Source organism: Pan paniscus, chromosome 1 (genome assembly GCF_029289425.2).
Source record: "Pan paniscus chromosome 1, NHGRI_mPanPan1-v2.0_pri, whole genome shotgun sequence".
Taxonomy (NCBI): domain Eukaryota; kingdom Metazoa; phylum Chordata; class Mammalia; order Primates; family Hominidae; genus Pan; species Pan paniscus.
Window position 1 is genome coordinate 137,899,294 of NC_073249.2, and position 24,213 is coordinate 137,923,506.

General features: G+C 38.7%; 1 protein-coding gene across 1 annotated transcript; it reads left to right on the forward strand.

Moving 5' to 3' along the window:
* The first annotated feature begins 9,893 nt into the window (after positions 1–9,893).
* GBP1 (guanylate binding protein 1) lies at positions 9,894–22,878 on the forward strand. The gene is made up of 11 exons (XM_003808391.5): positions 9,894–10,070; positions 11,956–12,164; positions 14,887–15,014; positions 15,782–15,891; positions 16,159–16,361; positions 16,968–17,210; positions 18,069–18,349; positions 18,974–19,186; positions 19,985–20,087; positions 20,325–20,518; positions 21,731–22,878. Exons 2-11 carry the CDS (start codon positions 11,975–11,977, stop codon positions 21,842–21,844), a joined length of 1,779 nt encoding a protein of 592 aa, XP_003808439.1. The 5' UTR covers positions 9,894–10,070; positions 11,956–11,974; the 3' UTR covers positions 21,845–22,878.
* The last annotated feature ends 1,335 nt before the right edge of the window (positions 22,879–24,213 follow it).

The following is a 24,213-nucleotide window of genomic DNA, read 5'->3' on the forward strand; positions in this document are numbered from 1 at the left end:
GTCCTTCACATCCCTTGTAAATTGTATTCCTAGGTATTTTATTCTCTTTGTAGTAATTGTGAATGGGAGTTCACTCATGATTTGGTGCTCTGCTTGTCTATTATTGGTGAATAGGAATGCTGGTGATTTTTGCACAATGATTTTGTATCCTGAGACTTTGCTGAAGTTGTTTATCAGCTTAAAGAGATTTTTGGGCTAAGATGATGCTGTTTTCTAAATAAATAATCATGTCATCTGCAAATAGAGACAATTTGACTTCCTCTCTTCCTATTTGAATGTGCTTTATTTATTTCTCTTGCCTGATTGCCCTGGCCAGAACTTCTAATATTATGTTGAATAGGAGTGGTGAGAGAGGGCATCCTTGTCTTGTGCCAGTTTGCAAAGGGAATGCTTCCAGCTTTTGTCTATTCAGTATGATATTGGCTATGGGTTTGTCAGAAATAGCGCTTATTGTTTTGTGATATGTTCCATTAATATCTAGTTTATTGAGAATTTTAGCATGAAGGGGTGTTGAATTTTATTGAAGGCCTTTTTGGCATCTATTGAGATAATTATGTGGTTCTGTTAATATGATGGATTACGTTTATTGATTTGCGTATGTTGAACCAGCCTTGCATCCCAGGGATGAAGCCAACTTAATCTTGGTGGATAAGCTTTTTGATGTGCTGCTGGTTTTGGTTTGCCAGTATTTTACTGAGGATTTTCACATTGATGTTCATCAGGGATATTGGCCTGAAATTTTCTTTTTTTGTTGTGACTCTGCCAAGTTTTGGAATCAGGATGATTCTGGCTTCATAAAACAAGTTAGGGAGGAGTCCCTCTTTTTCTATTGTTTGGAATAGTTTCAGAAGGAATGGTACCAACTCCTCTTTGATACCTCTGGTAGAATTTGGCTGTGAATCTGTCTGGTCCTGGACTTTTTTTGGTTGGTAGGCTATTAACTATTGCCTAAATTTCAAAAGTTGTTATTGGTCTATTCAAGGATTTGACTTCTTCCTGGTTTAGTCTTGGGAGGGTGTATGTGTCCAGGAATGTATCCATTTATTCTAGATTTTCTAGTTTATTTGTCTAGAGGTGTTTATAGTATTCTGTAATGGTAGTTTGTATTTCTGTGGGATCAGATAAAGGGTGATATCCCCTTTATCATTTTTTATTGTGTCTATTTGATTCTTCTCTCTTTTCTTTTTTATTAATCTGACTAGTGTTCTATCTATTCTGTTAACTTTTTCAAAAAAACAACTCCTGGATTCATTGATTTTTTGAAGGGTTTTTTGAGTCTCTATCTCCTTCAGTTCTGCTCTGATCTTAGTTATTTCTTGCCTTCTGCTAGCTTTTGAATTTATTTGCCCTTGCTTCTCCAGTTCTTTTAATTGTGATGTTAAGGTGTCAATTTTAGATCTCTCTTGCTTTCTGATCTGGCCATTTACTGCTATAAATTTCCCTCTTAACACTGCTTTAGCTGTGTTCCAGCTAAAAAGATTCTGGTATGTTGCCTCTTTGTTCTCATTGGTTTCAAAGAACTTCTTTATTTCGGCCTTAATTTCATTATTTACCCAGTAGTCATTCAGGAGCAGGTTGTTGAATTTCCCTGTAGTTGTGCAGTTTTGAGTGAGGTTCTTAATCCTGACTTCTAATTTGATTGCACTGTGGTCTGAGAGACTGTTTTTTATGATTTCCAATCTTTTGCATTTGCTGAAGAGTGTTTTACTTCCAATTATGTGGTTGATTTCAGAATAAGTACTATGTGATGCTGAGAAGAATGCATATTCTGTTGATTTGGGGTGGAGAGTTCTGTAGATGTCTATTAGCTCTGCTTGGTCAAGAGCTGAGTTCAAGTCCTGAATATTCTTGTTAATTTTCTGTCTCATTGATCTGTCTAATATGGACAGTGGGCTGTTAAAGTCTCCAACTATTATTGTGTGGGAGTCTAAGTCTCTTTTTAGGTCAGGTGCTCCTGTATTGGGTGCATATATATTTTGGATAGTTAGCTCTTCTCATTGCATTGATCCCTTTACCATTATGTAATGCCCTTATTTGTCTTTTCTGATCTTTGTTGGTTTTAAGTCTGTTTGGTCAGAGACTAGGATTGCAATCTCTGCTTTTTTTTTCTTTTCATTTGCTTGGTAAATTTTTCTCCATACCTTTATTTTGAGCCTATATGTGTCTTTGCATGTGCAATGGGTCTCCTGAATACAGCACACCAATGGGTCTTGACTCTTTATCCAATTTGCCAGTCTGTTTCTTTTAATTGGGGCATTTACCTCATTTACATTTAAGGCTAATATTGTTCTGTGTGAATTTGATTCTGTCATTATGATGCTACCTGGTTATTTTGCACATTAGTTGATGCAGTTTCTTCATAGTGTTGATGGTCCCTATATTTTGGTATGTTTTTGTGGTGCCTGATACCTGTTTTTCCTTTCCATATTTAGTGCTTCCTTCAGGAGCTCTTGTAAGGCAGGCCTGGTGTTGACAAAATCCCTCACCATTTGCATGTCTGGAAAGGATTTTATTTCTCCTTCACTTATGAAGCTTAGTTTGGCTGGATACGAAATTCTGGGTTGAAGATTCTTTTCTTTAAGAATATTGAATATTGACACCCACTGTCTGCTGGCTTGTAGGGTTTCTGTAGAGAGATCCACTGTTAGCCTGATGGGCTTCCCTTTGTAGGCAACCTGACCTTTCTCTCTAGCTGCCCTTAACGTGTGTTTCTGCGTTTCAACCTTGGAGAATCTAAAGATTATGTGTCTTGAAGTTATTCTTCTCAAGGAGTATCATAGTGGTGTTCTCTATATTTCCTGAACTTGAATGTTGGCCTGTCTTGCTGTTCTCCTGGATAATATCCTGAAGTGTGTTTTCCAACTTGGTTTCATTCTCCCCATCACTTTTGGGTAGACCAATCAATCGTAGATTTGGTCTTTTCACAGTCCCATATTTCTTGGAGGCTTTGTTCCTTCCTTTTTATTCTTTTTTCTCTAATCTTGACTTCCCGTCTTATTTTAGTAAGTTAATCTTAAATCTCTGATATCCTTTCTTCCACTATTGATTTGGCTATTGATACTTTTGTATGCTTCAGGAAGTTCTCGTGCTGTGTTTTTCAGCTCCATCAGGTCATTTATATTCTTCTCTAAACTGAATATTCTAACTAGCAGTTCCCATAACCTTTTATCAAGGTTCTTAGCTTCCTTGCATTGGGTTAGAACATGCTCCTTTAGCTCAGAGGAGTTTGTTACTACCCACCTTCTGAAGCCTACTTCTGTCAATTTGTCAAACTTATTCTCTGTCCAGTTTTGTGCTCTCGCTGGAGAGGAATTGGGATCATTTAGAGAAGAAGAGGCATTCTGGTTTTTGGAATTTTCAGCATTTTTCTGCTGGTTTTTCCTCATCTTTGTGGATTTGTCTACTTTTGATCTTTGAGGCTGATGACCTTTGGACTGGGTTTTTGTGGGGGGGGGGTCCGTTTTGCTGATGTTGATGTTATTGCCTTCTGTTCGTTTTTTTCTCTTGGTTAGGCCTCTCTTCTGCAAGTCTGTTGCAGTTTGCTGGAGGTCCACTCCAGACCCTGTTTGCCTGGTATCACCAGCAGAGGCTGCACAACAGCAAGGATTGCTGCCTGCTCCTTCCTCCAAAAGCTATGTCCCAGGGGGGCACCGGCCTGCTGCCAGCTGGAACTCTCTGGTATGAGGTGTCGCTGTTGGGAGGTCTCTCCTAGTCAGGGACCCACTTGAGAAGGCAGTCTGTTCCTTAGCAGAGCTCGAGCGCTGTGCTGGGAGAATCCTCCTTGTCAGGATCCGCTGCTCTCTTCAGAGCCGGCAGGCAGGAAAGTTTAAATCTGCTGAAGCTGTGCCCAAAGCCGCCCCTTGCCCCAGGTGCTCTGTCCCAGGGGGATGGGAGTTTTTTTTATCTATAAGCCCCTGACTGGGGCTACTGCCTTTCTTTCAGAGATGCTCTGCCCAGTGAGGAGGAATCTAGAGAGGCAGTCTGGCCATAGCTGCTTTGCAGTGCTGTGTTGAGTTCCATCCAGTCCAAACTTCCCAGCCTCCTTAGCACTGTCAGGAGAAAAATTGCCTACTCAAAGCCTCACTAATGGTGGACGCCCGTCTCCCCACTAGACTCCATTGTCCCAGGTCAACTTCAGACTGCTGTGCTGGCAGTGAGAATTTCAAGCCAGTGGTTCTTAGCTTGCTGGGCTCTGTGGGAGTGGGACCCACTGAGCAAGACCACTTGGCTCCCTGGCTTCAGCCTCCTTTCCAGGGGAGTGAACAGTTCTGTCTCGCTGGGGTTCCAGGTGCCACTAGGGTACAAAAAAAAAATCCTACAGCTAGCTCGGTGTCTCCCCAAACAGCTGCCCAGTTTTGTGCTTGAAACCCAGGGTCCTGGTGGTGTAGGCACAAGAGGGAATATCCTGGTCTGTGGATTGCAAAAACCGTGGGAAAAGCATAGTATCTGGGCTGGATAGCACAGTCCTTCAGGGCTCCCCTTGGCTGAGGGAGGGAGGACCCTGGCTCCTTGCACTTCCCAGGTAAGTCAATGCCCCCACCCTGCTTCTCCATGGGCTGTACCCACTGCCTAATCAGTCCCAATGAGATGAACAGGGTACCTCAGTTGGAAATGCAGAAATCACCTTCTGCGTTGGTCTCACTGGGAGCTACAGACCAGAGCTGTTCCTATTCGGTCATCCTGCCAGATCTAAGACATGTTGAACATTTTTTATATACTTGTTAGCCATTTGTATGTCTTCTTTTGAGAAACGTCTATTCATATATTTTGCCCATTTTTTAAATAAGATTGTTTGTTTGTTTTTGAGTTGAGACTCTTGTATATTCTGAATATTAGTCCTTTGTCAGTTGAATAGCTTGCAAATACATTATTCCATTACATAAGATGACTCTCCGTTCTGTTGATTTTTTTCCTTTGCTGCACAAAAACCTTTTAGTTTAACAGTCTCATTTGTCTATTTTTGCTTTTGTTGAGTGTGCTATTGAAGTTTTACCCATCAAATTGTTGCCTGGACTGATGTCCACAAGTGTTTTCCCTATGTTTTTCTGTGATAGTTTTAAAGCCGGGGGTCTTACATTTAAATATTTAATCCATTTTGAATTGATTTTTCATATAGCACATTAATATCCACATTTCCCAGCATCAGTTATGAACATACATTCCCCAATGTATATTGCTGGCCTCTGTGTCAAAAATAAGGTGACTTTAAATATGTAAATTTATTTCTGAATTCTCTATTCTGTTCCATTGGTCTACGTGTCTGTTTTTTACTGTCAGGTCATTTTTTATAAAATTAAAACTCAACTCATTTCACATAAGTGACATGAAAGGAAATTCTTCATGGATAAAAGTTTGAAACCTTCCAATGTGCAATCTTGGGATACATATTTCAGTGTTCAGTGCTCCACTCTTCCACTCCTCTCCAGGCCTTTGCTTTTAAGCTTTGAGTGCAAGTCAATCTTACCCACTAGAGTAAGTCCAGTTTAGGGCAGTGCCTGTGTCTAATTCATCTTCATACACTTCTCAGCACCTAGTACAGTGCTGTGCATGCAGTGTATTTGCTCTCTATACACACACATGCATATGGTTGTTTTTCTAGCTTGCAGGTCTTGCATCCATTTGATATGAGACTCAGTGACCCCAGCTGAATCACTGAATCCCTCTTGCTATGCACTCTACGGGCAGCTGCATAGAGCTCTTTGTGTGAAAATAAGCTTACTATCAAAACATTCACACCTGAAATTCAGTCTGTTCATTGGATGCTGATATTGAGACTGCTAGGCATATATACAATAATTATTGCATCATGTAATAATACTAAACTGTGAATTAATTTGATCTGTGACCATCTACTAGAAGGATTCCATAGACTGCAAACCAAGTGAACTGAAAGTGAGGAAATGATGCTTCCTCATCCCCACCATCTAAATGAAAAATTCCCTAAATATTTTTTCCCAGCTGTCTGACATAAAAACAAAAAGCACAAAAACTGTCCCCAACACATTGCACTAAACAGAAAAGAGTGGTTTTCTTAATATCTAGTCTATTTCCCAGAAATGAAGAGCTTGTCCCTGCTTTCACTTTCAATTTGGGGCAGTTTTGGTAGTTTGAGTCTTTCTACGAATTTGTCCGTTATGTCTAATTTAATTTGTTGGCATACAGTTGTTGATAGCATTACCTTAAAATCTTTTTTATTTTTGTAAGGTCAGAAGTAATGTCCCCCTTTTCATTCTTGATTTTGGTAATTTGAGTCTCCTGTTCTTCTGCTGGGTTTTTTGTTTTGTTTGGCCAGTCTAACAAAACAGGTTTTTTTTGCCAATTTTGTTGATCTCTTCTAAGAACAGCTTTTGATTTTATTGATTTTCTCTACTTTTGTCTTATATTCTCTATCTCATTAATTTCTACTCTTTATTTCCAAAATTCTTTATTATTTTCTTCTCTCTGGTAGCTTTGGATTTAGTTTGCTCTTCATTTACCAGCGTCTTAAGGTAAAAGATTAGGTTATTGATTTGAGTTCTAATATTTTCTTACTAATTTCTCTAGAGTGTATCATATATGTAATTTATGAGAATGTATATCACATTTATGCTAAATCAATTCCAATGAGAAAATTTTTACTCTTATAAGTCTAAAAATACTAGTTTTCTCACTCTTTTGATACTATTAAATACGTTAAATATATGTTCAAACAATATAATACATTGTTATAATTAATTCACATAATTTTATGTCTTTTAAAGAAGCTGAAAGGGAAGGTATAAATGTATAGAGCTTGTTATGTTAACTTACAGTTTCAGGTTCTCTTAATGTATTCCTGGGGGTTCAAGTTAACATCTGCTGTCATTTCTTTATTCCAATGCAGCTTCGCTCCTACTGTCCTCTCTTGTCCTGTTCTTAAGTATATCACATTTCTATATGTTATGAGCCTGAAACACAATTATATACATATTGCTTTATACAACTGTCTTTTAAAAATTAGTTAAAAAGAGAAATAAGAAGAAATATGCATTTATACAGTCTTTTATAACTATATAATTATCTTACTGGTGCTCTTTGTTTGTCCATGTGTATGTGTATTGCCATCTGGAGTCATCTGCTTTCTGCCTGAAAACCTTCTTTTATTAATAGTATTTCTTGTAAAGTCAGTCATCTAGTAGTAAATTTTATTTATGTTTCCAGGCTTGAATATCCCCCCGGCCCACACTCTTTTTCAAATAAAGTCAGTTTCTGAGGGAAAAGCTTTGGAGCTCTGATTTTATGGACTGCCTCTCTCTCTCTCTGGAAAATATCTCTGAGTCATGACCCCTTCGAATGGGCAGAGGTGGTAGCTTCTGCTCTTTGCCAGTTGCCCCTCCCAACATGGAAAAACCACCCTACAAGTGAACCAGAGTGAGGGTAACAGGCCAGGGTTTCTCATTCTGCCATTCCTGAGCTAAAGCTGAAATCTTCTTGCAAAAATTATAACTGAGGATATTATTATGTGACAGAGATCTGACCTGACTCTATCTTACTTCTAACCTCCAAGCTGTCCTTGTTCATCCCTGAGCATAGGCCGAACTGACATTGAAGGAATTTAGTCAGCCTTTTCCCAAAATAAAACCCCTTCTTCCCTGAGAACTAGACCAACTTTGCAAGACTAACAAATCAGCCATGAGATTAGAAATTGTGGTCTGAGAGTCATGCAGCTAGAGGCCACAAGATTCCAGACCTCTCCAATTGCCATCCAGGTCAATAAACTGGCTCATCTGGTCTTGTGGCCCCCACCCAGGAACCAACTCATGCAAGAGGACAGCTTTGATGCCCTATGATTTCATCCCTAACCCAGCCAATCAGCACTCCCCACTCCCCAACCTCCTATCCACCAAATTATCCTCAGAAACCCCCATACCCACATTTTCAGGGAGAATCATTTGAGTAATAATAAAACTTGAGAATCCCATACAGCCAGCTCTGCGTGAATTAAACGCTTTCTCTACTGCAATTCCCCTATCTTGATAAATCAGCTCTATCTAGGCAACAGGCAAGGAGAACCTGCTGGGCAGTTATGGAGCCTCTGCTCTATGAGTGGGACTGGGAAAGTTTGGGAGCCCTTGACTTCTGGTCACACTCAGCAGAAATTTAGTCTTTACAGCTCACTATTGGAGGGGATGAAAAATTCTGGTGGACTGGCACTCCTGATGGGATATGTTATCCCTGCTCAGAATGTGAGAGAAGAGGCAGCCCCACCTTCTTTCCATAGCCCCCAGTAGTGGACCTTTTGTCAACCCGAACTGAAAATGAGGATGAAGAGGCCCAAGGGTCAAGTGCCACAGACTCTTGTTATTCTTACCAGAGTTATAGGAGCTCTCCTTGAATAGATGTTTCATTGTGATGTATGCTTCCAGGACAATCTGCAGAGATTTTAAATGGTTCAAATAATTTTGACAGATGTAAGAATGTTATGCTCTAAAAAGTAAAAGACTTTAAAGTAGTTTTAATAATAAAGGAGCTACAGTGTTAAGGAAGGATGATAGAAAGAGTTTAGATAAAATTATTTTACAAAGTATGAATGAGAAAAGACACTATATCTGCAATTTATATACATCTAATATATAATTTTAATGTGTAAGTGAGAAATGCTTGGCCGGGCCTGGTGGCTCACACTTGTAATCCCAGCACTTTGGGAGGCCAAGGTGGGTGGATCATCTGAGGTCGGGAGTTCGAGACCAGCCTGACCACCATGGAGAAACCCCATCTCTACTAAAAATACAAAATTAGCCAGGATAGTGGTACATGCCTGTAGTCCCAGCTACTTGGGAGGCTGAGGCAGGAGAATTGATTGAACCCAGGAGGTGGAGGTTGCAGTGAGCCGAGATCGTGCCACTGCACTCCAGCCTGGGCAACAAGAATGAAACTCCATCTCAAAAAAAAAAAAGAAAAAGAAAAAGAAAAAAAAAGAAATGCTCACACAAGGTTGGGTCTGGTGGCTCATGCCTATAATCCCAGCAATTTGGGAGGCTGAGGCAGGGGGATCATTTGAATGAAGGAGTTCCAGACCAACCTAAGCAACAAAGTGAAACCACATCACTATAAATATATTTTTAAATGAAATGTTCACTCAGGCTTTTTACTATTTTATTTGCTTTTGCTGTAAAATAGAGATAATCCACTTATTCTGTATGTTAGAAGTCATTACTGAATTAGACATAAAACACAAACAGCTCTCAGAAAACAATCTATAAAAATAAAATCACACTATAATAAATTTAAAAATAAAAAACCTATAAATAAAATATTTCTACAATTTTTCACTTAGTAAATAAGCAGCATAGTGAAGTGGTTCAAGAAGAGGGTATGGGATCATGAGTGCTTGCGTTCAGATTAGTTACAGTGTTATGATTTTAGACAACTAATAAAGTCTTTCTGTGCTCAGTTTCTATAAAACCATGAGGAAATATTATGAGTTTTCAGTTGTGTGATTCATGTAAAGCCATCAGTACTGAGCCTAGAACATGAGTACAACATATGGAGCCCCCTCCTGACTGTGTGCTGGGCATTAAGTGCCAGGGGTTAGGTGTTCATGAGTGTGTTAAACATGTCCTTTCCTTATGTACTGCACCTCTCAAAGAATAGGCAGCTCCATTGTGAGTGTGTCTATTATTTTAGGAAATTGTAGCTGAAAATTAACATGATGCCTCCTCATTCTAGGTTTCTCAAACTGACTCAATCCATGAGACATGTATCATTGTATTCAAAACCTAATGGGCATTTTGTTAGACAACAAATGGTTTCTAAGATTTCCAACAACAAAAAAAAAACTTTGAAGCTTCTGGTTGAGAAATCATTAAACCCTCCCACTGGCACACTCCTGTAATTCCATTTATGGTAGTGGAGTCAGTGATTTGAACGAAGTACTTTCAGTTTCATATTACTCTAAATCCATTACAAATCTGCTTAGCTTCTAAATATTTCATCAATGAAGAAATCCCAGCCCTACAACTTCGGAACAGTGAAATATTAGTCCAGGGATCCAGTGAGAGACACAGAAGTGCTAGAAGCCAGTGCTCGTGGACTAAGGAGAAAAAGAACAGGTAAGAACTTTTACTACTTCTCATCAAGCAGCTTTCTCTCTAGCTCCAAAGGATCTCATCTCAGGGATATGGAACCTATAAGGTTGTGGCAGGGATGGGAAGGAATTTATAAAGGTCAGTTCATTTTCTTAAACATCATCAGAACCAAATTAGGCTGCAGATGAGCCTGAAGTGGGACGCAGGTCAGATGAAATCCTGGTGTTATCAGGGACAGCATGGCCTTAAGTGCCACTACAGTGTTTGTGTTGAATTAGGCACCAGTAGACAGGGGCTAAACTGAGCATTTGAAATGTACTAGGATAGTCTTTCTCTTTGTTGACATTATCTATGTTGACTAGGGATATGATTACGTTTCCATCGTCAGTGATGGACTGAATCCTGCTCCTATGCAGCTAAGAAATGGAAAGAGCTACAAACAGGTTCTTTTCATGGAAGGAAAGAACAGCAAATGAGAAGCAGAGTAAGCAGCCCACTGACACGGTTAAAGACAAAGAAAAAACTGAAACTCAGCCTGAAAGATGAAGATTCATGAAAACAGTATACTTTTTATTACACTTGTGAACTTTGTTTCAGAATGGATTACTTTCTTTAGAAATAGTCCAGACTCACTAATTTCCTAGTGCCCACTTATCCCCTGTCCCTTAGAAGTGAAATTCAACCCCACTGCTTCACTGAAGTGCTTCCAATTTTGTCTTCTTTTAGTAGAGAGCAGGGCCTAAAGTGTTTCCTCTTTAATTCTCCTGTAATGCATCTCTACAGAAAATATCTTTGCTTACTTTAACCTCTCCATGCACTCAGACTACTTTGATCCTGCCTTCTGTAAAGTCTTCCCGTGAATGCCTTGTCAAGACACTAGCCTCATTCATCGCCTCTGGTCTAACAGCTCCTCTCTCTCTCTCTCTCTCTCTCTCTCTCTCTCACACACACACACACACATTCCCAGCCCCTTATCCTCCTCCTCTCCACTCCTACTATTCCTCCTCTTTCTATTTCTCTTTCTCCTACCATACCAAATGGAAAACAGAACAAAACAGAAATCCTAAAGCTGTATCGCTGGAAATATATTTTATTTGAACAACTTCCTAGGTAGCTCTCTTTATCTGCCTCTTGATCTTTTAATCCTTATTATCTGGAGGAAATATTCAGTATTTGCAATTTTGCATTCATACCCTCAGTGAGTTAGAGGCTATCTTATCGTGACTCTAATGAAGCTTAAGTTTCAGGGCCCTTCTCTTGGACATGACCCTTAGGAGCCCTTGGAAGGTTCCCTAGCCATGTGTTTCACATGGTTGTATAGTTTTATAAAATTTGCTAAAGTATGTTACATTGTTACCACTTCCAGAATGTCAATGTGAGAAGCTTTGTCAATCCTCATTGCAGTGAAATAAGCATAACCATTTGAAGATGGAGGAAAGAACACATTTAAAAATCTTTGGAAATTTTTCTAAGGGTAAACATCAAACTATGAATACTGATTCACTGTGTTGGATGTTTATTCACTGTGAGAATTAATAAGTAAATCAATATTGAATTCCTTACATACAGCCAGGATGCAAATAAATCCTCTAAATCCTATTCTATCTCCCATTAATTGACTAGTGAAAATATCTAATAAGAATCCAAAAAGAAAGTTTTCCACAATAAATTAAATGAAATATTTGGGTCGTGAGAGTAGTTGAGTGTTGATAAGTCACTGTCGTGCTAACATTTTTTATAATGAGCTACTTTGACAATACTTCCATAACTTTCTCAAATGATACAGATTTTGCCTCATCTCTTTTGCTGTCACACACAAAACTTTTGGCCATACTGGAGAATCTTATGATTCTCCCTTATAATTGCAAAACACTAGAAATTCTCATTTATTTCACCTCTTCTCTTGCAGACAAGGGAACACCCTGGACATGGCATCAGAGATTCACATGACAGGCCCAATGTGCCTCATTGAGAACACTAATGGGCGACTGATGGCGAATCCAGAAGCTCTGAAGATCCTTTCTGCCATTACGCAGCCTATGGTGGTGGTGGCAATTGTGGGCCTCTACCGCACAGGCAAATCCTACCTGATGAACAAGCTGGCTGGAAAGAAAAAGGGTGAGTGGCATGAGCAAAGCTCTGCCAAGTCCCTTCTGTCCATCTACACAGTCAGCCTCTATTATGAGGATGTGAGGAGAGAAAGAGATGAGGATGAATACTGAAAGCTAACTTTCCATTCACAGTCGGGCTCCTTATCTTCATGCTGTTCTAGGGGATAAGAATCAATTCATTAATTATTCCCATGATACCTTAGTTTCCATTTCAAAAGCACAAATTATGCCTCTCCTAAAAGGAGTAAGACAGTAATAAAAATAATTAATGTACATAATAATAACTATAATAAACTATACAATGTTTATTACAATTTTTATGCAATAACAGAGTTCACAGTGATCTTTAAGGTTGAAAAAATGTTTCAGTCTGTAGTGGATATTATTTTTTATTGTTGTAGAAAAAACATAAAATTTAACCTCGTAACCATTTTTAAGTGTACAGCTCTGTGGCATTAATGAAATTCCCATTGTTATACAGCTGTCACCTCCATCCATATCCAGAAATCTTTCATCTTGCCTAACAGAAACTGTACTAACTAAACAAAAGCTCCACATAAACCCATTGCCTGCCATCATTCTACATTCTGTCTCTATGAATTTTACTACTACAGAAACCTCATATAAGTGGAATCATTCAATATTTGTCCTTTTATGACTGGCTTATTTCAATTCATATGTCTTCAAGGTTCATCAGTGTGTTAGCATGTGTCAAAACTCTTCCTTTTTAAGGCTTAGTAATTGTACGTGTATACTAATTTGTTTCTCTTCATCTGTCAATGGACACTTGGATTTCTTCCACCTTTTGTCTATTATAAATAATGCTAATAGGAACATGGGTGTCTGAATATCTGTTCAAGTCCCTGCTATCACTTCTTTTGGGAATATACCCAGAAGGGGAATTGCTGGCTCATGCAGTCATTGCATGTTAACTTTTTTTAAGAAATCACTATACCATTTTCCACAGTGACTGTACCGTTTTACATTCTCAACAGAAATGCACAAGGGTTCTAATTTCTCTACATCCTCACCAACATTTTTTATTTTCAGTGTTTTTTTTTTTTTTATAGTGGCCATACGAATGGAAGTTAAGTAGTATCTCGTTGTGGTTTTGATTTGATTTCCGTAATGACTAGTGATGTTGAGCATCTTTTCATGTGCTTATTGGCCACTTGTATATCTTCTTTGGGAGAATGTCTATTCAAGTCCTTTGTTCATTTATTAATCTGGTTGTTTATTTATGTTGCTTTGTAAATTTTTTTTTACATTTTCTAGATATCAATCCCTTATCATATACATGTTTAGAAAATATTTTCTTATATTCCGTGCGTTGCCTTTTTTAACTCTGTTGATAGTGTCCGTTAATACACAAAAGTTTTAAATTTTGCTGAAGTCCCACTAATCTATTTTTTCTTTTATTTTCTATAGTTTTGGTTTCTTATTCAAAAAATAATTTCCAAATCCAATATTATAAAACTTTTACCCTTTATTTTCTTCTACAACTTTTATAGTTTCAACCCTAATGTTTGGTTCTTCGATCCATTTTGAGTTCATATTTGTAAGTTATAAGGTAATAGCCCAACTTTTTAAGGAGATATCTCATTTCCTCAACATCATTTGTTAAAGAGACTCTCCTTTCTTCATTAAATGATCTTGACACCCATACTGGAAATCATTTGACCATATATATCAGAGTTTATTCATGGGCTGTCTTTTCTATTCTATTGGTTTATATGTCAGTCTTTATACCAGTACCACACATGGTTTTGTAATACGTTTCACAACTCAGAAACTGTGAGACTCCAACTTTGCTCTTCCTTTTTATTTTTATAATTAGGGGATCTCTGGAAATTTCATATGAAATTTATGGTGGATTTTTCTATTTATACAAAGTAATTGGAATGTTGGTAGGGATTATATCAAACCTGTACATCACTTTGGGTAGTAGTGACATCTTAAGAATATTAAGTCTTCCAATCCATAAACACAGGATGTCTTTCTAATAACTTATGTCATCTATAATTTCTTTAAAGGGTGTTTGAAGTTTTCACTCTACAAGTCTTCCACCTGCTTGGTTAAGCTGATTCCTAGGTAGTTTATTCTTTTGATGCTGTTAAATTGGATTGTTTCCAAAATTTCCTTTTCTATTTTTTACACTAGCAACTGATTTCTCCATATTGACTTTGCATCCTGCAACTTTGATGAATTGTTTTAATAGTTCTAATAGTTTTTTGTGGGATAGTTAATGTTTTCTACAAATTAGATACTATCATCAGCAGACAGAGATAATTTTACTTTTTCATTACCAATTAGGATGCTTCCTTTATGCTTCTCTTGTCTAATTACCCTGGATAGGACTTGCAGTGTTCTGTGGAATGCAATTGGCAAAAGTAGGCTTCCTTTTCTTGTTCATGATGCTATAGGAAAAGCTATGACGTTTCATCATTAAATGTGAAGTGAGCTGTGGGTTTTTAATATATGGCCTTTATTATGTTGAGGTGCTGTCTTTCTATTTCTACTTTGTTGATTATTTTTATCATGAAAGCCTCCTGAGTGTTTCCATGCATTGGATATTCAAATTTCCTATTTCTTTGATTGTAAGTAAGTAAGGTGAATACTGATTGTTGTTTCAGTTCTCTCTCTTAACCTTAAATATACCACTTTTTCCTTCAATTGCCAGAACTGCCTGTTACTAAATCCCCATCTCTGGTCTCCTCCCTCCCTTACAGGCTTCTCTCTGGGCTCCACGGTGCAGTCTCACACTAAAGGAATCTGGATGTGGTGTGTGCCCCACCCCAAGAAGCCAGGCCACATCCTAGTTCTGCTGGACACCGAGGGTCTAGGAGATGTAGAGAAGGTGAGACTCAAGGATCCAGTTGTGGAGTAAGCCCCTCTTCTCTGAATATTTTATGCAGTGGTTAATTGTTTATTAACTATTAACTACAGGCTGTAATATGTGTGGGTTAACACAGATGCATAAAGGGAGCACAAATAATCCCAGTGTCATGAGTCTTATCCTGCACAGAACTTTAGTTAAGAATTTGGGTGCTAAAGCCACGTGACTTTGTATTTAAATTTAAATTCTGTCACTAATTCAGTAGCCTGAGAAAATTGACTTATTTTCGCCTCAGCATTCTAATCTTTAAAATGTATGGAAAAGACCTATGTTGGCCATATAGTATTATTTTGAATATTTAATAAGATAATACATTTCAGGTGTATATTAATTATTCGATAAAATAGCAACTAATAGTACCAATCTTATATGTGAATTCTGTTATTGAAAAAAAGAAGAGAAAATTTTAAATTTACATTGTACTCAGGCCTTAAAATGCCCACCAACCTTGAATTTTAATTTTACAATTATCTGTTGATGATCATTAGAAGACCTAGTAAGAATCATGGTAACCCAAAAACACTCGTCGAAAAACTACCCAAAAGCCACATCCTACTGAGAATAATTTTTGTATTTGTCTTCCTTTAATAGGTCATTAGTGTTAAAAAAGGAAAGAAAAGAAAAGAAAAAAAATCCTCTAACATATGAACATAGTTTTACTACTGTTACTCTGAAAAGTGCTGCGATGATGAAACTTGCTCCTGACTCCAGTGTGTCTTGACTTCCAGGGTGACAACCAGAATGACTCCTGGATCTTCGCCCTGGCCGTCCTCCTGAGCAGCACCTTCGTGTACAATAGCATGGGAACCATCAACCAGCAGGCTATGGACCAACTGTAGTATCCTTTTGTGACCCAGAACAGCACCAAGGTCAGAGGGGACACCTGTATTCATACACCAGCTGCCTGACTGTGAATCCTGATGAATCAAGCTCAAAAGGAGAAAACAAAAAATAATGCAAGTACAGAGGAGAGATCCCATGTATCCACTTTAGAACTGACACTTAGGTTAGGAGCAAAGGAAAATGGAAGGTTTGGGTATGTGTTGAACTAACATGGGATGAGGTCCCTGTTCATTTTGTCACATTTCCTTAGTTAGCTACTCAGCTATGTGACAGAGCTGACACATCGAATCCGATCAAAATCCTCACCTGATGAGAATGAGAATGAGGTTGAGGATTCAGCTGACTTTGTGAGCTTCTTCCCAGACTTTGTGTGGACACTGAGAGATTTCTCCCTGGACTTGGAAGCAGATGGACAACCCCTCACACCAGATGAGTACCTGACATACTCCCTGAAGCTGAAGAAAGGTAACAGAGAGCTTCAACTGATAAATGAGGATGAGAAAACACAAGAAATTATCATTTTTCAGTTTACTATTGCTAGTTTTCCAGCATTTGCAGTTTTCTATGCCTTCAGCTGGCTATTCCTAGAAATCAATACTTGCTGAATATCCAAATTAATAGATGTTATTTTAAATTACATTTGTCATTGTTCTAGAACAAGTTTCTTGTTCTTTCACCTTTTTGTATGCTGTGATTAGGTTAATTTTATCTCCCTGCCTAGGGTTTGTGATCTTCTACTTAGCCATAGAGTATGGAGTACAATGGATATTTATTTAAAGAACATAGACTAAAACATGAACCGTGTGCTAGTCCAAGCATTGGCAAACTACTGCCCAAGACAAATCATGGCAAATCCTGCCTGCTAGCTGTCTTTGTAAATAAGGTTTTTTTGGAATAATGCTATGCCCATTCATTTACATATTGTCTAAAGCTGTTGTCATGCTCCAATAACAGAGTTGAATACTTGGAAAAGAGACCATCCAGCCTGAAGAGCCTAAAATATTTACTATTTGGCCCTTTACAGAAACACTTATATTAGGCAATTTTATAATTTTTTTAATGTTTTTCTAGGTACCAGTCAAAAAGATGAAACTTTTAACCTGCCCAGACTCTGTATCCGGAAATTCTTCCCAAAGAAAAAATGCTTTGTCTTTGATCGGCCCGTTCACCGTAGGAAGCTTGCCCAGCTCGAGAAACTACAAGATGAAGAGCTGGACCCCGAATTTGTGCAACAAGTAGCAGACTTCTGTTCCTACATCTTTAGTAATTCCAAAACTAAAACTCTTTCAGGAGGCATCCAGGTCAATGGGCCTCGTAAGTCCCCTTCCTAGTACTTCTGCTCATTGTTTAAGACTAGAGGAGCATAGAATAACTTCCACCTAGTTTCAGCATTGAAAAATCCCAATCTACTGCTATATTTGTGTTAAATTCTAGATGGCACCAATGTTTCTAACATATATTGTTAGTCACATTTCCAGTCTAGGAAAAGGCCAAAGGAAAAAAAGTTCTATTGCTTGAAATTGCCCTAGTGAACTGGACCTGCACTATGCAATAGAGTAGCCCCTAGACAAGTGTGTCTCTGTAAACATAAATGTAAATAATTTAAATAGGGAAAATTTAAAAGTCAATTCACATGGCTGTATTTCAAGGACTAATATTTACATGTACTTAGTGACTAGCACACTGAAAAGCACATATACAACATTCCCAGCATTACAGAAAGTGCTTTTGAACAATACTGCAATAAAATAAACTAAATGGAGGACTCTTTTTTATTGGAATAGTGTCATTTGTTTCGTACATATTGATCAAATGCTTACTATGAAAAGACTGAAGATACAGATATAAATGAAATAGATATGGTTCCTGTCCTAATGTTGCTTGGGGTTAAAATGGATGCAAGCATTCAATTAACACAAGTCTATGTAATCTAGTACAAGAACTCTCAAATGTTGGTATGCATACGTATCTTCTGAGGATCTTACCAAAGACAAAAGTCTAATTCAATAGATCTTGGACAGGGTCTGAGAGTCTATTTCCAGCAAGCTTCCAAGTGATGCTGAGGACATTGATGCTGTGAGGAAAATAGGTGGTATTTGACATGCTCAGAATTACATGGAATACAGACTTTCTTTACCACCAGAAACATTATCATTTGTTCTCCATATGCAGGTCTAGAGAGCCTGGTGCTGACCTACGTCAATGCCATCAGCAGTGGGGATCTGCCCTGCATGGAGAACGCAGTCCTGGCCTTGGCCCAGATAGAGAACTCAGCTGCAGTGCAAAAGGCTATTGCCCACTATGAACAGCAGATGGGCCAGAAGGTGCAGCTGCCCACGGAAAGCCTCCAGGAGCTGCTGGACCTGCACAGGGACAGTGAGAGCAAGGCCATTGAAGTCTTCATCAGGAGTTCCTTCAAAGATGTGGACCATCTATTTCAAAAGGAGTTAGCGGTAATTTTTGTCTCAAATGTATACGGTTTAGGGTCATAGAAGCCAAAGTACTACAAGGAAAGAAAACTATTATTTATTTTGACGGAAGTAATTCCTCCTAGCTTCCATAATGGTGAAAACAACAGATTTGTGATCACATCAGTCAGAAGGACCAACTGTATTATTACAGACCCAAAGTTCTAAAACATTTTTTCCTGAATAATTTTCCCTTTACTTATGCATACAACTGACAACCAGAGCTTCTAATAAAATTACCTGCCCACTCTTCTCAGACTGATTTGATATTCTAGCCAAACACAAAGAAAATTTTCATCCTACTTATCTTGAGCAGGCTTCCGTTCAGCCACATTTATTCCATATGAAATCATTAGTCCAATATGCAAAAACAGAGTTTTCCTCTAACAGTTGACATAAAGCTGTCAATCTCAGCCCTGAACTCACCTCCAAAAAGAAAGCGACTTCAGTAGAAAGTGGGGTCAGAAGGAAGAGTGTGGTCCTGGTGAGGAGCCTGTCAGTTTCTCCAGCATCATTGACTTTTATTTTCAGAAATCGTTCCCAAAATTCTGAGGTCAAGCTAACATCCTTTCCCTGTTACTCTTTTTACTTCCTATTTTTACATTAAAGGCCCAGCTAGACAAAAAGCGGGATGACTTTTGTAAACAGAATCAGGAAGCATCATCAGATCGTTGCTCAGGTTTACTTCAAGTCATTTTCAGTCCTTTAGAAGAAGAAGTGAAGGCGGGAATTTATTCGAAACCAGGGGGCTATCGTCTCTTTGTTCAGAAGCTACAAGACCTGAAGAAAAAGTACTATGAGGAACCGAGGAAGGGGACACAGGTAACCAAGATTTATCTGTCGATTATGGAAAGCTGCTGACCTGCCTCCTACAAACACCAAGGTGACCAAGCTTCACTGCATACAGATGTGCTTTTTTGTTTGCATAACATTCATGCTTTTATTCAATAACATATGCAAACAGGCTGTTATACCAGATATGTCCTAGGTGCTCATCAAAGAGAGTGCAGTCAATTAACTATTAAGTTATAAATTCAATTAGCAGATGAAGCACAAAGTTATTATTGTCATCATTACAGCTGGGCTTTTCCTGTTGCAAGAGACAGGAACCTAATGATGGCTGCTTAAACAAAAATGTAATTCATTGATTTAGGCTGCAAACTGGCTTTAAAGGACAGGTGGGTCTAAGGTTTCAAGTAACATCATGAACTGTCTCTCTGTCCAGTGTTCCCCCATCCCCACAGTTTTCTCCCTCCCACCCTCCCTCTATCTGAGTCGCTCTGATATTTGCTTTCTCAATGATGGCTTCATTCCCCAGCAGGCTCAGCCCATATGGGACCACAGCATTAACAGTTCCAAACTTAGAGCCCTTAATCTAAACAGGACAGAGACTCTCCTTTTCCCAGTATCTATATTAGCCTACTAAAAATGACTGCTAAGTAGGATGCTCTGATCAGCTTGCCAGGAGCATGTGTCTGTCGCTCCGACAGGGAATTTGACCACCAAGGACAACAGGGCCAAGAGAAAGAATTCCCAGAGGAAAGGATGGCAGGAAGACAAACAGGAACACCTGCTTACAGCCATTTCCTACTTCTCACTCTGTGTTCTCTGGGTCCTAAGGCTGAAGAGATTCTGCAGACATACTTGAAATCCAAGGAGTCTATGACTGATGCAATTCTCCAGACAGACCAGACTCTCACAGAAAAGGAAAAGGAGATTGAAGGTGAGGAGTGAGTTAAGAGATTAGATGGCCTCAAAAGCTCCAAAAATTGAAATAACTTGACTGGATAAACATGGGACCCTTTAACTAGAGCAAGATCCACAAAGGTGTGTCTTACTTGCCGAGGTCATCTCTGAGTAGGGCATATGCAGTCAACAACAACAACAGGTAAGTGTATAAGGAAGAATGAGGCAACAAGATAACCCCACACAAATTTTTCTTCTTCCTTTTCCTCCTCAGTGGAACGTGTGAAAGCTGAGTCTGCACAGGCTTCAGCAAAAATGTTGCAGGAAATGCAAAGAAAGAATGAGCAGATGATGGAACAGAAGGAGAGGAGTTATCAGGAACACTTGAAACAACTGACTGAGAAGATGGAGAACGACAGGGTCCAGTTGCTGAAAGAGCAAGAGAGGACCCTCGCTCTTAAACTTCAGGTATCTAATTGCATCACCTTGAGGTTTCTGTTTTTCTGTTTTCTCTCCATTCTCCCTGATCGCAAACTTAGTGTGGCAGAGAGAACATGAAGCCCAGGGTAAGGACCCTGCTTGCTTACTTGTACTTTTCAATTCCTGTCTGTCCAGCCTGACTGGCTACTGCCAAGTCTGGTCACTAAAAGTTTTTTATTTGCAGTTGTGTAACATTCAGTCCTTTATCAGTATATCCTTCATTTCAAGGCAGCTATTATCTGCTAGGCATCATTAAAATATCTGTATCTCGGTGGGGCATGGTGGCTCACGCCTGTAATCCCAGCACTCTGGGAGGCCAAGGCGGGCGGATCACGAGGTCAGGAGATTGAGGCCATCCTGGCTAACATGGTGAAATCTCGTCACTACTAAAAATACAAAAAAATTAGCTAGATGTGGTGGCGGGCACCTGTAGTCCCAGCTACTCAGGAGGCTGAGGCAGGAGAATGGAGTGAACCCAGGAGGCGGAGCTTGCAGTGAGCTGAGATCGCACCACTGCACTCCAGCCTGGGCAACAGAGCGAGACTCCAAAAAAAAAAAATCTGTATCTCTTGCTTAATAACATACGTAGCAAGAACTATATCCTTATTACTTAGAAGAAGAAACAAAGGTTCCAAAAAGAATAAATAATTAAGTTCACACAGCTAGTAAATATATCAGAGCTGTCTTCATCACTTAGCGGAATCCACAATGATTATTTGTTTCTGAGACACCTACTATGAAATTAGATTTAAGAAACCTTTATGAGCAGAAAGGCTCCTAACCCTCACACCTGTGTGATACTCTGCTAATTCTGATTTTTTTAATGTCCTGCTCCCAGTTTGTTTTGAGTTGTGAGCTATGTGCAGAAACTCAGTATGGTCAGTCTGGCACTCAGATTTCTTACCTGTCTTCTGCTACCCCTGACACCAAGGTGTGGCAGCTTAGACCAAATTTCCTAATCCATGATTCATATACCTTATGAGATTTTGAGGATACTTTGCTTATTTCGGTGGTATGTCATATACATAATAGGGTAAGGAACATGGCTGTGCTTTGGTCAATAACAGGCCAAAGTATGACATTTTCATCTTGCGTGACTCAGAGAAAATTAAATAACAAATCATTGAATGTGGAAACCAGATAGAATATTTCAATTTGCCTGATGCTACACTTTACTCAGCCTTCGTTTTCCCTTTTTAGGAACAGGAGCGACTACTAAAAGAGGGATTTCAAAAAGAAAGCAGAATAATGAAAAATGAGATACAGGATCTCCAGACGAAAATGAGACGACGAAAGGCATGTACCATAAGCTAAAGACCAGAGCCTTCCTGTCACCCCTAAGCAAGGCATAATTGAAACAATTTTAGAATTTGGAACAAGCGTCACTACATTTGATAATAATTAGATCTTGCATCATAACACCAAAAGTTTATAAAGGCATGTGGTACAATGATCAAAATCATGTTTTTTCTTAAAAAAATAAGACTGTAAATTGTGCAACAAAGATGCATTTATCTCTGTATCAACTCAGGAAATCTCATAAGCTGGTACCACTCAGGAGAAGTTTATTCTTCCAGATGACCAGCAGTAGACAAATGGATACTGAGCAGGGTCTTAGGTAAAAGTCTTGGGAAATATTTGGGCATTGGTCTGGCCAAGTCTACAATGTCCCAATGTCAAGGACAACCACCCTAGCTTCTTAGTGAAGACAATGTACAGTTATCCATTAGATCAAGACTACACAGTCTATGAGCAATAATGTGATTTCTGGACATTGCTCATGTATAATCCTCACTGATGATTTCAAGCTAAAGCAAACCACCTTATACAGAGATCTAGAATCTCTTTATGTTCTCCAGAGGAAGGTGGAAGAAACCATGGGCAGGAGTAGGAATTGAGTGATAAACAATTGGGCTAAAGAAGAAAACTTTTCTTATTGTTCAGTTCATCCAGATTATAACTTCAATGGGACACTTTAGACCATTAGACAATTGACACTGGATTAAACAAATTCACATAATGCCAATTACACACTGTATTTATAGCAACGTATAATTTGCAAAGATGGACTTTAAAAGATGCTGTGTAACTAAACTGAACTAATTCAATTACTTATTATTTAGAATGTTAAAGCTTATGCTAGTCTTTTCTAATTCTTAACAATCATACTTGAAATCTTTCTGAGTTTCCCCAGAAGAGAATATGGGATGTTTTTTTGACATTTTTGACCCATTTAATAATGCTCTTGTGTTTACCTGGTATATGTAGACTTTGTCTCATGTGTCAAAAGTCCTAGGAAAGTGGTTGATGTTTCTTATAGCAATTAAAAATTATTTTTGAACTGAAAATACAATGTATTTCACTAGGCTTCTTATTTCTGATTTTCTTTTTTGCAGTTATTTTTATCAGAAAATAAGGTTTTAGTCTTTATAGCAATGGCTGGTAATCTTTCCTGTAAAATACCAGATAGTAATGATTTATGGCTTTGCAGGTCATACAGTCTCTGTCTGAATTACTCAGCTCTGCATGTAGTGCAAACGCAGCCATAGAAAATACATAAACCAATAGGTGTGGCTATGTTGCAATCAATTTTTACTTTCAATAACAGGATGGCACCCATAAGCCATAGTTTGCAGAACTCTGTTTTACAGAAACATTGGTCAGAGTTTTATATACCTGCATTGTGTTACTCACATGTATAAAAATCATATGGATTAGACTATATATATTACAATCTTGAAAAAACTATGCGGTTATTCAAAATAACACAGTAAGAAAAAAGCAAGGAAGCAGCTAATGCCATTAAATCCACATTAATAATCCTGTCTTTCCTAATTGCTTTGAGGCCTTTTGTTACCTTGAACTACCTGTGATCCAATCACATGGCAAATGCCTCCTTTCACAATAAAGCATGGTGCTGCCAAGCACTGTTTCTTCACTTGAACTGAAACTTCATAGAAGACCAGGTGAGAACACAGAATACTAGATGAAATGTTCATGTAGATATGCTTTATATTTTCTTCCAAGCTCCATTGCTACAAAGGTGTAAATAAAATACATTTTTATGAGTTGAAGTAACTTCACAGTAGAAAAGAATAACTCTGCCATCAAAAGCAAATAATGGTTTCTTTGTAAACCAATAAAGTATAAGAAAATGAAAAATCAGCAAAATTAAGTTACTTCCTCCCCAGTTTGGTAGTATTAATATTTAGACCATATTCTGGCCAGGCGCTGTGGCTCACGCCTGTAATCCCAGCACTTTGGGAGACCGAGGAGGGCGGTTCATGAGGTCAGGAGATGGAGAGCATCCTGGTTAACACGGTGAAACCCTGTCTCTACTAAAAATACAAAAAATTAGCCGGGCGTTGTGGCGGGCGCCTGTAGTCCCAGCTACTCGGGAGGCTGAGGCAGGAGAATGGCGTGAACCTAGGAGGCGGAGCTTGCAGTGAGCCGAGATCGCGCCACTGTACTCCAGCCTGGGCGACAGAGCGAGACTCCGTCTAAAAAAAAAGAAAAAATTAGACCACATTCCAAACCATCTGACTTGGTTTAGTACTTTTCACTAACATATGCCAGAACAGAATCAAGCTCTCTCCAGGGAGGCATGTTGCTTTCCCATCCTTAGGCCCTCCAATGGTGTGCAAGGGTGCAGGCTATGGTGAGTGGGGCCGGACAATCACCAA

Excerpts from the sequence above, each read along its gene's own strand:
- GBP1 (XM_003808391.5), top strand. The coding sequence starts at position 11,975 with ATGGCATCAGAGATTCACATGACAGGCCCAATGTGCCTCATTGAGAAC. Across the intron at positions 12,165-14,886 it reads GCTGGCTGGAAAGAAAAAGG|GCTTCTCTCTGGGCTCCACG; the intron begins GTGAGTGGCATG and ends CCTCCCTTACAG. Across the intron at positions 20,088-20,324 it reads AAAGGAAAAGGAGATTGAAG|TGGAACGTGTGAAAGCTGAG; the intron begins GTGAGGAGTGAG and ends TTTCCTCCTCAG.